This window comes from Thermobia domestica, chromosome 8, assembly GCF_964235325.1.
Source record: "Thermobia domestica chromosome 8, izTheDome1.hap1.1, whole genome shotgun sequence".
Lineage (NCBI taxonomy): Eukaryota > Metazoa > Arthropoda > Insecta > Zygentoma > Lepismatidae > Thermobia > Thermobia domestica.
This window is the reverse complement of record NC_137461.1, coordinates 85,564,977-85,580,375: the sequence shown is the minus strand read 5'-3', so window position 1 is coordinate 85,580,375 and position 15,399 is coordinate 85,564,977. Positions and strand designations below refer to the sequence as shown.

Below are 15,399 nucleotides of genomic sequence, written 5' to 3'. Positions count from 1 at the left end.
ATTGTATGAAGCTATTGGGAGCAGGCTTACTTTGATTGAAACAGAAAAGCGATTTTAGGTTTCAATAATTTTATTTCAAATATTGCAATAGTAGTGTAAAGGATCCATTAATATTTGCGTTCTTTTAAAATCTGTCTGATCACTATGGCAAATAAACGTCAAACAGCAACTGCATCAAACCATTAATTATCATTACCAGGTATTCTTTTTTTAAAATTTTAAAAAATCTGAGTAAGTGTATCTAATCCTAAATCAATTTTTCAGTTAACGCACGTAAAATGAAAAATTGAATGACGATAAGACAATAAATAAATCATTTTACTCTCAACATACAGCCAAAAGAAGAAATTCCTTCTTTTTTTTGCAACATCAAAGTAAGGTATGGTAGCACAAGAGAAAATAAATATGTACAAATTAGGTTACTAGCCTATAATGTTTGTCGAAGATTTTATGTCTGATATTTTACAAATAGCCAGAGTACACAGTCACGGTTCATGCGAACCATTGAAACTAATTTGATAACATTTTATGTTTTAGTGATTATGTTTACTGCTGTGTTAACAAATCGTAGATAATAAGACAATGAAGTCTGAAGGGCAGCAACTTACACTGGACAATTCTTCTGTTCACGATGAATTAAAATACCATACAGTCGTTAAAAATGACAGTTTGCAGTTAAAATAGCTGGATCGAAGTTTTAGGAAAAAAATGAGCCGTATGCATAGTATTTTGCTTGTATTCACCCATCTTATTTTACATGTAAGTTTAACATACTAATTTAGTGTTTCAAATAATTATGTAATTTATAACCATTTACAATAGCATTATTATTCAGAACAATAACTTATTTTAAAATTGAAAATTTATAGCTTGTTTTAGATCGTAAATATTGCTTACATAATGTTATGTTCATAGTTCCCAGTCAGGTATACTTCAGTGTATGTATTAACATTGTGTAACAATTCAAGATTTAAGAGCTGTCAATTTAAAACTAGGTAATATATTGGTATATTTATTAACTGTATCATAATTACTGTACGAAATAATTATAAAAAGTATTTGTGTATTTGCTCGTAATTCGCCATGTATTTTGTTTATCACTTTGAATGGAATTCTTAGCCAAACAACTTTCTTACACAATAATTTCTTATAATCACGTTCTTTCAGTCATTTTAATAAAAAATGCACAATTAATGTATGTGCTTTCAAAATTCAAAAATAGCGTCTAACATTTACTGCATATTTTGATTTCTCTAAATAGCAACTGCAGAAACCAATAAGTATTCGATCGTTTCGATTCTGCAACCCAATATTCACATTAATTTTATTGTGTTATTATGCAGTTCAAAATATCATGTCGTCGGGAATTCTGTCGAGGAATTTGAGGCTTAAAATATATAAAAAGATAAACATGTCTGTCGTTCAGTATGGTTGCGAAACATGGTCGCTTACTCTGAGGGAAGAGCGTAGACTGAAAGTATTTGAGAACAAGATCCTGAGACGAATATTTGGACCCAAGAGGAGCGGGAATAGGGAATGGGGGAAACTTCATAACGAGAAACTACATAATTTACACGGTTTACCAAACATTGTTAGGGTCATCAAATTTAGGAGGCTCAGGTGGGCAGGTCATGTAGCCAGAATGGAGGAAAGTAGGAACACTTTCAAAGTTTTAACTGGAAAATCAATTGGAAAACGACAATTAGGAAGACCTAGGCACAGATGGGAGGACAATATTTAGATGGATCTAGCAGAAATAGAAATACAAAGTAGAAACTGGATCCAGTTCGCTAAGAATAGAAGTCAGTGGAGAGCTTTTGTGAACGCGGTATTGAATAATCGGGTTTTCCATAGGCCATAAAGTTAGTTTGTTAGTTTTTGATTGTGTTAAAAACTAATGATCTGATAACAAACGAAGTAATGTGTCACCAGTTTGGAAATATAGTTGAGCTCATTTTGCGTTTCAGCAGCGAGACTATATGAGACGAAACCTACTGATTAATGTAGAATCCGAACCACATGAGCTCCCGCCGTGAAGCGAACCCGGGTCTGCTACGCCAAAGGCGCGTACGCTAACCACTTAGCCACGAAGGAGGTCACCAGGAAATATAGTTGGGCGTATGATCTGAAATATAGTTGGGCGTATGAAAGAGTTTTCTGTGCACACATTTTATACTTGTAATTTGCAATCACGTAAACTATTGAATACCAGAATGAAGAAAAGATAATAGGATTTATGCCCTAGTATTCTTCTGTTAAAAAACTGGTATGTGTTAATAGATAGAATTTTACAGCAACCTAGGTTGATACATTTTTTATATATGGATGGAAATTGCTTCGAAGTAGTACGCTTGTCTTATATTTATTATGTTTGTTATATCTATTTTTATATATTAGATTTGGTTGCTTGCAATTTAGCGCTCCTTCTTAGTACATGAGACGGAGCTACAGTTCAAAGTGGAATCTGAACCGATATATTTCACTCAAATATCAAGGTCTTCCTCTAGGAATCGAACCTGGAACCTCGTGTTCCGAACTCAGAAGAGCTAGCAGCTAGACCAGTGGAGAAGGCTAACATATGTAAAATGTTCTTTCCATACACTGTTCAGATATTATTCATCTTTTACGCAATATTATTTATAATTATGTTTTGATAGGTTATTTAGTGGAAAATGATATTGTTGAAGCTTAATATCAGCATTTAACATGCAAATATCATGAACTATCAGCAGTTCTAATGATAGCCTATATAGAGCAGTTACATAGATCTAATGAAATAAAATGAATTATTTTAGTTTAACATCCCACGATTATGCCCCTTAGCTAAAGAAGACAGATGATGAAAGTGAATGATTGTGAAATTAAAGTACTTTGTGCTCTTCACCGAAAATCGAGCTCAGAACCACGTTCACCATAGGCATTAGGTCTAATATTCATGCAGTATACAAATAGACAGACGATGTTTATATACCGTGTTTTGATTCTAGATTTTATTGGTCTCGATTGCGATATCGCATTTGAAAAAATAAACCCCGAAGTATCGAAATCTTATGTTGCATTGGAAACGAATCTTCAGTTTAATACCATTGTGTCCGTTGTTTTTCTCGGAGTACTCCCGTTTCCTCACACACTCGCATTTCACCAATGTGTCATTTACGTGTATTAGTCATCCGTCCCCCTTAGCCCAACAGGAATCAACGTGGAACGTTAAGCTGAATGATTTCATTTCAGTTAAACATTTTGTTTGTGTACTGCATGGTAAACAAAACAAATGATAATTGAGGAGTAAAAGAGAAAATATAGTTAAAAAGTAAGGATCTTGCAACAATTCAATTATTTTCAATAGTAGTTTAAACATGACAAGTCGTAAGAGCAAGGGCGCCGGTCCTGGGGGGCCGAGGGGGCCCGGGACCCCAAAGCTAATGTGGGCCCCCCTCTATTGTATTAATGAATGTGCAATATTTTGCATAATTTGAGTGCAATTTGTCTTAAAATCTTTATATATATATATATATATATATATATATATATATATATATATATATATATATATATATATATCTTCTGCATCTGAATGCCCTCCCCCAAATTTACAGAGAAATCGGCGCCTTTGCATAAGAGATACCGATAGTAATCTATCGGGCAACAAGCTATGCAACACTAGGTTCATTCACATACGACAATGCTCAAAGACTGATTTATTTCTTCTGAATCAGTTCCCTTTCTGGATATTCGTAGTTTTTCCCCTTTACTCTTCAATTGCGAATAAATGATGAAGGAAATGTATGTTGAGCGAAAATGGTGAGGAAGAAATAGAACCGATAGACGTAATACCGTTCATCACATATGCTCTACTGTACAATCAAAGACATTTCTAACTAGGGATGCGCACGAGACGAGTCGAGACAGGAATTTCCTGAAAAAATTCGAGTCGAGACACGGCTCTTCCAATAGAAAAATATATATTTTTCGAGTCGAGACATCACTTTTACAGCACATTTTCGAGTCGAGACAGCCACAAATCTTGTCTCGTGCGCATCCCTATTTCTAACAATAGGTGAAGTTTTTGTACCTGAGATACCTCACTCTCTGAAATAATATTGGTAAATTAAGCATTTTACAAAAGTATTTTAAGATCCAAATAAAAACGCAAATATGCATAAATGAAAATATGATACTAGTACTACAAATTGTGCTATTCAGGTGTATAAGACATTTTTGTTTTACTATCATATCTATTAAATCAGCAAAAATAACAGAAACACGTTATAATCTAAAATACTAGGCATTGTGTTAAATGGATTTTTGATTATGCGATACTACATGATACGAGATTAATATCTGTGGAAAGTACACATTCAACAGAACAGTAACAGAAAAAATGTGAAAAAGTACTCTGCGTGCGCTTTTGATCTAGTGGGTATCTTAATGGATTCGCGTGCTAATGTTTATTTTTTACATGGTTCGAATCCTGGCTAGGCAAGACTTTTTGTAAATTAAGAATGTGCATTTTGCTTACAAAGAGCATTCATAAATTTATAAATATATATATCACACGAATGTAATATGGTACATTAGAACTTATATATTAAACAAAATCACAACTTCTCCTTTTCTCTCTCTAACGTTCACTCTGGCATGAGAGATCCATATTCGACTCCCGACGGGTTCTAATATGCTTCGGATTGTCCAAGTTTTAGATAACCTCGGTATTGAAAGGGATGCTAAACGTCAGTACAGCACAGTCTAATGCAGGAGTATGCAACTTGGAACAGTGGGCGGGCCAATCACAGAACACTCAATGGCGTCGCGGGCCTCACTGTAGGTATATCATATCTACGACAATTTAATAGTATAGTGTTAAATGATGGAACATTTTCATCGTAATTTACATCACAATAACACAAAACAACTGTTATACTGGTAACCAAAATATTTACTCACTAAAGAGGAGCAGAATAATGTATTTAGAACTTTGTCGGTATATCTAGCAATCCTTATACCGAGGTAAATTTCCCCCAAGTACCTGCACTTGCCAAGTGCTTGTCTTCAGGGCATTACCACGTTTCGCACTGTGTGACTGATGGAAAATTTCCAGTTCACTTATAACAAGTTTTGTGAAAAAAGAAAATTATAATAATTATTGTTTTCAATAACTGACCAGCGGGCCTGAAGACAGGGTTAGGCTGACCGCATATGGCCCGCGGGCAGGCTGTTGCACACGGCCGGTCTAATGTTTACTCTTGGAAGAATATTGAAAGCAATATAGAAAAAGCATAGAAAGTAACATGGAAAGATGTTCATCCTAGAAACTAATTTTTTAGTACTTCGAGCAAGCAGAGGTGTCATTTCTGAAGACGAGTCGAGAAATCGCTATACTGAGTTTGAGATGCATATACATTTTAATCGATAGTTTAGTAATAAACTAATAGTATAGTATAGTAATATATTAATGAAAACGTGAAACCATGTATATCGGAGAGTTTTGTTCTTCTCCTCAAGCAAAAGCTCACATGACCAAGACAGACAAAAGAAATCATTGTGTAACAAACAAATGGTCCCTAAATTTTATCAATACTAGCAAAACAGTCCCTTCTGCCTACAGAAAGATGTAATAAACATAAAACCGGAAATTTAAATGTTGTATAAATTATTCTTTTCCTCTTTCAAACATCGATTTTTTTCTTAATGCTGAACCACGCATTATTAATGAATAGATTGTGTAGTGCAGAGTATTCCTCCTAGTTAGACAAATCCCAATATTGAGCACTTTCGGAACAAAGAAAGAGAAAGTTTGGATATTTTAAAAATTTCCTCCTTTTCTTCCTTACAGAGGAATTTCCGCGAAGTATCCCCTTACTTTAAATTTATTCATATACCGAATTTTACACCTTCAACTTGAACATAATTAAATTGGTCATTTTTTGAATAAAGAAAAGAAACTGTAGATATTTAGTGCAGGAATGTTGTGAAAAAAATCATACAAGCAAGGAACTTTGATCTCCATATCAACATACTAAAAGTCCTCTAAGAATGCTAAGAATGACCTTGAACTTCTGCCGTCATATTTGAAAATGGCGGCCGATTTTCAATTTTTCGCCGATAACTCCAGAACGTGCAGAGATAGCGTAAACTATAAACAGTAATGATATGTAGAGAATGAAAAGACACACATTTTGGTGTACAATACATTTTTCTAGGTTTATTCGTTCAGGAGATATGAAATTTTAAGTTATGGGAACTGTGTTATTTTGTCCAGATAATACGGTTTCTCTAGCATAATTATATCACTATAGATTGCAATTATTCAAATTATGCATTGAAATTATTTCAGTACTCTTAAACTGAAACTGAAGATTAAAATTAATCCTGTGGCTTCAATAAATGCAGGAATAAAAATCCGAGACAATAATGTAGTTATTAAAAGCCAAGAATTATTCCATAGAATTATCTATGTCGTAAAAGGAACTGATCAGTTGAAAGATTGCTTCCGATATGAGTTTTCCCGAAACCACTTTCATTATTTAATAACATCTCAATGAGAAAGAGCATCAAGTCATCTTTAGTTTCAGCTTCTAAATGTGAAGAAAGCAACTTCAAAGTACCAAAGTATGCTGTTCATATGTTAGATGGAAGGCATATTCTGTATTCTGTTATATGACCAAGACCAGCGGCATACGGTGATATTCTTGACTGCTACATGTGGTATCTAGTATCCATTATGGTGATAATTGCATCTTTGTTTTTGATGGATATCCTCAACAGCCAACGAAAGAAATCGAGGAACAGAGAAGAACAATACGTACAACGTCGGCAACAATTCACTTTCAAGAAAACTCACCTACGACCTGTACTCAAGCTGAATTTTTAGGTAATTGCAACAATTAATGCCTTTTTGGCTCATTGTTTGAAGTCCAATGGGAAGGTTTGCCAAGTAGAAGCTAATGCTGAAATTTCAATCGTTAGCCTTGGAAAATGCAAAATGTCAATTGCCTGTTGTTGTTATCGGTCAGGACACTGATCTTTTGATTCTGTTAACAGCATTAACAAAGAAAAAGTGTGATTTAAGATTTCTAAGGCCTGCCTCTGGTATTAAGAAACAGAAAACTATATTTAATATTTCCCAGCAACAATTATTATTTAGGGAAGATATATATGATGTACTGTTGGTTTTTCATGCATCAATAGTTGTGATACAACTTTGGTTATGTACCGAAAGGGTAAACTTCAAGTCATGCGTCTTCTCCAGAAAGATGAAGATTTGAGGACATCAATTTTACTGTTCAATGATCCATTGTCTACCAAAGAAACAATAGCAGAAGCTGGTGAAAAATTTCTGCTTCAACTCTATGGTGACAAGGAAAGCTAGAGCCTTGGTGAGTATCTTTATTATGGGTACAATTTTCTCTCGGTAAGCAAACATTAAGTTCCAGATTTGATCTCGCAATGCTACCGCCAACAAATGCAGCCTCAAAGTAACAGCCTTTCCATGTATATCATCAAGTGCAGGAATGGAAGAGAAATTCATTACAGCCTACAAATTGGAGATGGACAGCAACAAATTTATACCTATTTGCTCAGACCTCGAACCTACTCCTTCTGAGTTATTGCACACAATACCTTGTGGGTGTAAAGATAATTGTAAGAATAATTGTGTTTCTTTCAACGCTGTGTTACCATGTGTGGTTATTGCCAGGGTGTTTATTGTGATAACTACCTAGGTGTTCCTACTTCACAAGAAAATGTGGTTGAATTACAAGCATTTAATGTTTAAATTATATAGGCAAAAGAACAAACTTTAGAACATATTTTTATTAATAATTTTCATTATAAATAAATTCTTGTATTCTAATGTATTTTAGCATCCTTAGATATAAACATGTAGTGGCACCTTTGGAAATAATATAAACACTACAGAAATACGTATTAAGTCAAAGTTAAAGGTTTGTTAATAAAAATAAACTATGATCAATAGACGTTTATGTCTACTACAAAGTAGTTACATTTATTGTAAACTATACGGATCGAAACTTGAATTATTACTGTATGGTTTACGAGGCACTGTATATAAGCATATTATACATCAAAATCTGTATTTTTACCCTCTTCATTTTAATGCACAATTTGAGTAATTATGCAATCTATAGTGTTAGAATTATGCCAAAGAAACCGCATTATCTGGACAAATAAAAAAAATCCAATAACTTGAACCTTCATATCTCCTGAACAAATAAAGTTAGAGAGATGTATTGTACACCAAAATGTGAGCTTTTTTATTCTCTACATATCATTACTCTTTATAGTTTACGCTATCTCTGTTCATTTTAAAGTTATTGGCTGGAAATCGGTGACCATTTTCCAATATGGCGGCCAAAATTCAAGGTCAATCTTAGGGGACTTTTAGTAGGTTGATATGGAGGTCAAGTACTTCAACTGTGCAAAGTTCCTTGCTTGAATGATTTTTTTTATGTAAGCCCCTAATTTTGACCTACAAGTCCTGCACTATATAGCGAAATGAGTTACTTTCCATCATTAGAAGCGGAATTTTTAAAAACAGTGAAACATATATTTCCTTATTTTTAATTAAAAATCTATTTACCAAATTTTACATCTCCAAGTTAAAATAATACTTACATTCAACAATTTCAAAATAAAGGGAAGAAAGAGAAATTTGGAAATAGAAATTACCCCTTTGGAGCGGGATATTATTATTATTATTATTATTGCAACGGTGAAACATTCCATATAAGTATGGAATGTGGCCTATAAGCCTAATTCCATGCATCCAACTTAAGCGAATCTTATTCGGCATTTTCTAAATAAAGAAATAGAGATTTGAATATTAGAAAAAATTTCCTTTCCTCCTTTGAAGCGAAGGTTTGAAAACACCGAGACACATATGTCCTTGTTTTTAATGAGGACTGTCTCATTTCGGAGACGTTGAATGGCCCTGGGGCTCCCCTAATTTATCACCATGCGATTATTTTTTCTACGAGTTGTTTGAAGGGCATTGTCTACTCCCAACGACGTCATACTATAAAGGAATTGCTGTATTTATTATTATTATTTTAGATCATTTTCAATAATCCCCTGTAAAACTAACTCCATCGATTCAAAAAATCACGAAGAAGTTTTTGTTCTATTGGAATTTTAAAAGGACGGAACTTTAAACACTCACAAGATTCGTCGAACGATTCTAGAAATAACGTGTAAAGCAGTTGGCTGGTGACAATCAGAACTGATGAGGACTACGCTGAAAAGCTTGTGACACTCTGCGTATATATCGAACCAGGATTTTAGTTATGTCACTTTAATTAAAATGTGTATCCTAAGGGGAAAGAAGAGGTTCTCCCACATTTGAGATTTGAAACTTGCGGTTCTAAGTAGAAGGGGAGAAAGGGTGAGTTTTATAGTATTTTTCTCAATATATAAAAATCGTATCGACGTTGTCTGTCTTCACCGTTACAGAAAACCGTTTTAATCGTTTGAGATACATTTTGGAAAGTAGTTAGGCTTGGGTATGTAAAAAAACTATTGTAATAAATATTTTGTTTATTATGAACTAAATACAACTGTTGTTTAAAAAGTGGTTCACAGGAAACCAAAACAAAATGATATGTAACCAAATGCAGTTGAGTTTGTTCCTCTACTCACTGCCTTATGTTAGATTTTAGGGGTGTTGTTTTTCTGGCAACACTGTAATTTCTATGAATGACAATACTGAAAATCCTTCAGGTTCCATTTTTTCTCTTGTAGAATAAAATTATCTACGATTATGGTAAGTTGCATTTCATTATCTAATTTCAGTTATGAAAAAGAAGCAAAAGAAAAATAGTAAATTTTGTGTTATTTTTAGTAAGGCAAACTCTTAAGCTGTAGATTCATGTCTCATATAGTCTCGGTGCTCAATGGGACGCCAAACCATTCCATCAGTCTTAAAGCTCATAAGATTGAGAGAAGATGCTTTTTTGTCATCCGTGAAGTATTGCAATTAATCTAAAACTATGCATAGTGCAATTTTCACGTAAACCCAATATATCAAAGTCACAAATTTTGCAATAAAAACTCTCCCCAAACTATCTTGATCCATAATTAAATTGTGGATCTTCGATTTCCAAAAATTGTGCATTTAGATTTCTAATGAGATTTTTTCTGCTGTTTGGCTTATCATTGCCAGTGCTCACATACTGTACAAGAAGAAAGCAGAAAAACAAATCGCACTTCGAACTTTTTATGTGAACGTAGCAGGAAAACTGCTGCACTCTGCAGGTACTGAACTACAGGGACTATCCTAGTCTTCCACCATGGAAGACTGGTAGCAAGAGGCCATTATCCACACAAAGTTCCCCTAATATCCGCAAATCCTAATACAATAGGACAAAGGGAATGCAAAGTGCGTAGCATCCACACGGTGAAAGAAGTTTTTAATAAAATATTAGTGTTTATTGTCTGATATATGAAGTTGAACTTTGTGTGGAGAAGTGCTTCGAAATGTACAACATTAAAGAGAAATACTGGGACTCCTAGATCTGAAAACAGATTTTCTGTGAAGTGTAAACTCAATATTACATATCAACTAAGCTTATATGATATCATAAACTTCGTAAGTGTATTTGTTTCGGTGCAAATGTATTTTGTACTGCGTGCACTAAGTGACAAACTGACAAAAGCAACAAATTTTCGAGGACCATCACATGCAAATCTAAACAAATGTGCTTCAGTTCGTTTCTCTAATTTTAAACAATAGGTATGTTTGCTGTATACCCTGCTAATTTATCGGAAATTAATTTAATATCTTTGGAGATATGAAATTTTAAAAATACCTCTGCAAAGTGCTGGACATTGAGAGTGACAAGTTTAAATACCCGTCGGGCTGAGAGTGTATACGCGCCAGGAAAGTGTGGCAAAGTGGTACTCCGAATAACCTGCGATAGCGAAAGAAGCAGAGCAGAGAAAATAATAATGCCATATTTGTTATTGTTTATCTTTTAACACAAATCAAAACAGTTTGCTTGAAAAAGGTACTTTAAGATCTTTCTAAAAGTTTTGTCAGATTGATAATACAACGCAGCAATTCAGAGATAATGATGTCTCACTTTTTACTGAATAACAAGAAAATTACTACGTGTTGAGTAATGAAATTTTCAGAACTTACAGGTAATATATCCTGCACAGGGAATTATTTCATGTGATCTCCTTTTCGAGATATAGTCCTATAAACATTAGTCTACCAAAAAAGTACGATAAAATACGCACTTTTTCATTAATTCCTATTTGTTTCTCACTACGCTGTACAAAGAAAATTTTTATGCTTTAAGTATTGAAAAGACAACATTCCAACAATTCTAACAAGGTACGACAATGCAATGTAAGTTTTGAGTGAACGTCAGGGCAGCACCGCAAAGTTAGGGGCCTATCTTTATGAAATGGATAGTAGTAACTTTTTTGAAGTTCATTAATATCTTGCTGAAATATGGTAATACCTGTCTTAAGGACAAGGAATGGTACGAGACGACAGGCAGAATACTTAATAATAATAATAATAATAATAATAATAATAATAATAATAATAATAATAATAATAATAATAATAATAATAATAATAATAATAACAGAGCATTGTTTAGCTTTGTAAAGGAAAATGGAAAATCAGTTTTTTAAAATTTAAATTCACTTTTCCAAATGTTGAGCCTCTGGGTTTAGAGTTGAGAAATATTTCAAAATGCAAAACTTCTTGAAAGATAAATTTAGCATACAAATTGGATATGGGATATAAAAAGATGACTGAAGGCAAAAATATATTGAACACGTAAAATATGTGATATTATTAACGTGCATCATACATTTAGTTATTTTTTTAAAGAAACGCGGAACCCTCTTCCACGTACACACACACACACATACACAGAAATTAACAGTCTAATTCCCAGAACAGAACAGTCTTACAGGTCACCATTGCATTCCATGGCAATTTAATTTACACATTCACTCTCATCTAATTTTCATGAATAAGTTCCCCTACTAAAAGTAAGTAGGTGATGTAATGAAAGAGACAATATTTAATTGAATAAAGTGTTGCAGGCGTACTATGTTAAAGCTTACACTTAGTCGATCGAGTTTAGCCTTGTTCAGCAGTTCATTCTATGAGTTTATATTCGAACAATTGACAAGGAGGAAATTCCCGACATAAATGTTCTCGACTTAAACACCGGATATAGATTTTAGTTATTCAATGCTGTACTCGATTTTTACATTACGTATTTTAAAGATGCGTCTAGAAATTGCCAATTGTTATCAGAAAATTAGGAGATATTAGGAGTCTCGAAAATATTGTAATTATTGAATTATATGGCTACATTGTGGAAAAGTCTACGCATATATTTTTGAGGTATTAAAATTAAGCTGGTTTTCTAATTCCTTCTTCCTTCTAGCAACAATTCCGTAGATAATTTTCTTATTAGAAAATTTAATAGACAACATACGTTAAATTCCATTATGGGAATACTTGCATATTTTGTAGGGTACATTTTAATAAATATGACTATTTACAAAATCAGTTTTGCAGTTTAATTAGGAAAAGGTTTTGAAATAAATCAAACATTCTTATTTTATTGCGACTACCAAATTTAAGACAATCAAATGCCTCTGGACTATAAAATGTTTAAATTGTTCAAAATTGTATATGTATGTTAGTTGTTATATTGCTAACACTGCTAATAATTTGTTACTATTATGTTGTTATATATATACATTTTATTTGTCTTTCAGAGCAACTGCCAGTATTGGAATGTCACAGATAGCGGTGACAGACTTCAAGATATCTCTGTACCGGACTATACGGTTCAAGGCTCAAATGAAAATGGAATTTATGAGACAATCAACAAAGTCACAGAACCACAAATAAAATCTTATCTAAAAAGGGGCGTTGCCGTAATACCTGATAATTTTTCTGGAAGATTTACCAATGAAGCCACGCAACCTGATGATTATTCCGCTCAAGACGCTGGATCAAGTATTTATAGAAGTAAAGCACATAGTTACAGTTTATCTAAGAATTCGGAAGTAATCGGCCCATTTACGTTCTTGAGAAACGTAATAAATCAATTTCTCGGTGTTGTTGAGATTTCTGTGAAGAAAATTTACATACGAATCGTTACTTACATTAGACGCACAATTATAGATATTTTGGAAGATATAAAGAACAAATTACGTAGAGTGACTAATCATTTAAGTCGTATTAGTAGTCGTAGGTCGGCATCGTCCGCTAGACATGGCGGTGATTCTGCTCAAGGTTTTCTAACAGATAAGATTTCTAATTATTCCAAAGATGCTGAACGGAAAGTAGATAACTTTTTACAATTTGTTCGTGATAGTCTTAAAGAAAATATAACAGTAGACGACTTACCTAATATTTTTGTAGGTGAAGGTCAATCCATTTTAGAAAACTTTCCATCGAGCCTTAGTGACGTTACCAATGATTTGCGAGGAAAGATAGTTTCTCTAATTGACAACTGGCGAAGGAAATCAAATGATGTTGCTGAAACATTCAAAGATTTCGTACAAGATGTTGGAAACAATACTGCTCTCGAAGGTATTAAAGAAGCTCTTGAACCAATTTCAAACGTGATCTCAAACTCAACACAGAATCTAGCATCGTTCACTCGCCGATCCAGGGAAAGTTATAATCGTAAGGTGCCAAAAATCAAGCAAACAATTAACAAATTCAAAAACATCTGGAAGAATATGGCCAACGATTGGAGATCATTTTTTAATGGTCTCACAGAAATATTCATATAAACTCATCTAAGCATATTAATAAAGAAATCAAATTTTAGTTTTTGCTACAAACATTAGCATGACCTAGTTACATGGTAATTGTAGAAGAATTGTTGGGTTTATAAAAGTTACAGACGTTATTATATTCTTGAATTGGATACATAATCAAACTACAGGAGAATAAATCCTTTAAACAAAATTAAATACTAGAACACATTTGAAAAGTTCATAAAAATATTTTCTTACAAAACCTTATTTATACATACACTCACACACATACACACACACACAAAGGTTTCAACTTTAATAATTTAGATGATAATTTCAATCTTTTAGAATATGTTATTATTGCTACTATGTAAATGAGGTTAAATCATTGCAAAAAATGTTGCATTACTTTAAGTTGACAAATATAATTACTAAGACTATATACATCAGGTTTACAGTCAATGTATAACAATGCAAATAGACATGTTTATTTTATATTTATTGCTCACAAGGTATGAATACATTTTGTCTTCTTTTCCTACTCGTCCAAACGTTGATAGGAAAAATGAAAGAATGGTGTTTTCTATTTCTACTGAGCTAATTTATTTTATCTTGATATTCAGTAGGTCTTTCCCTATACTACTCACAGAATCCATAATCAGTCTTCCACGTCTGGTTTTTCCTTCAACTTTTCGATCCAGCAATATTTTAGTTAATCGATTGTAAATGGTTAATTTCGTAGTTGATCATACTATTCCTTCTAATTTTTTTATCATGAACAAAATTGTTCAGATTTTTTTTTACTTTCAATATGTCTCTATTTCTTCTTATTTCTGCCTTTGTGCTCTCTGCCTTAATATTCCAACATCTTCACATATTTCTTAGGTAATGTATTAAAAACAATCGAGACCTGCTAAATGCACATTTACAGAGGTTGTTTCCGATCTATGCTAAAGATTTCGAACTTCAGTTACCTAAAGAGAAACCATGTCGCCACCACCAAGAGCACTCTATTTGCTGGTCCCCGCATCTGGGCAATTGTCCGACAGTGACGTTTCCACTGTAGAACACTATCATGCAGTGTAGTCATGTCAATCGGCAACCATTCCTACTGAAAGATTTTCCATAGCCCTTCAACGGTGCGGAGTCTCCTGTGAGGCAAGGCTCGTTTCAGGAGGTCGAAGGCGTAAAAGTTCATTGGTGATGCATCTGGAGGCTTCACTGAAATGTTTTTATATGTAATGGCACGAATTCCAGTTCCTGTTGCCATTTGTTGGGGAAAGAGGCGGGTTGAGCGAGATGTGTGACTTGTAGCCTTGTATTGATGCACCCACACACGATTCTTGTCCCTCCCGTAGAGATGTGGAATGTCATTACGATAAACTATTCGGAATTCACCTTATTTTTGGTTACACGATATATGGTCAGCTTACCTGGTACGAGTATCCAGCAATGATCATGAAACCTGTGCCACAAAGTTCCATACATTCAGTGAACCATCTTTGAAAGTCCCTTGCACCTCTCAATCGATAAAAAAATGAACATGGCTTGTGACAATCATCCAGATAAACATATGCCTCCTCCAGTGTTACAACAGACACCCACTTTTCATTCAGTTTTCGACAGTTGGTGTGT

At 33.6% G+C, this 15,399-nt stretch overlaps 1 protein-coding gene across 1 annotated transcript; it reads left to right on the top strand.

Annotated features, from left to right (window-relative positions):
• The first annotated feature begins 595 nt into the window (after positions 1-595).
• LOC145691778 (uncharacterized) lies at positions 596-14,270 on the top strand. The gene is made up of 2 exons (XM_081767089.1): positions 596-759; positions 12,769-14,270. Exons 1-2 carry the CDS (start codon positions 709-711, stop codon positions 13,795-13,797), a joined length of 1,080 nt encoding a protein of 359 aa, XP_081623215.1. The 5' UTR covers positions 596-708; the 3' UTR covers positions 13,798-14,270.
• The last annotated feature ends 1,129 nt before the right edge of the window (positions 14,271-15,399 follow it).

Excerpts from the sequence above, each read along its gene's own strand:
- LOC145691778 (XM_081767089.1), top strand. The coding sequence starts at position 709 with ATGAGCCGTATGCATAGTATTTTGCTTGTATTCACCCATCTTATTTTA. Across the intron at positions 760-12,768 it reads TCACCCATCTTATTTTACAT|AGCAACTGCCAGTATTGGAA; the intron begins GTAAGTTTAACA and ends TTTGTCTTTCAG.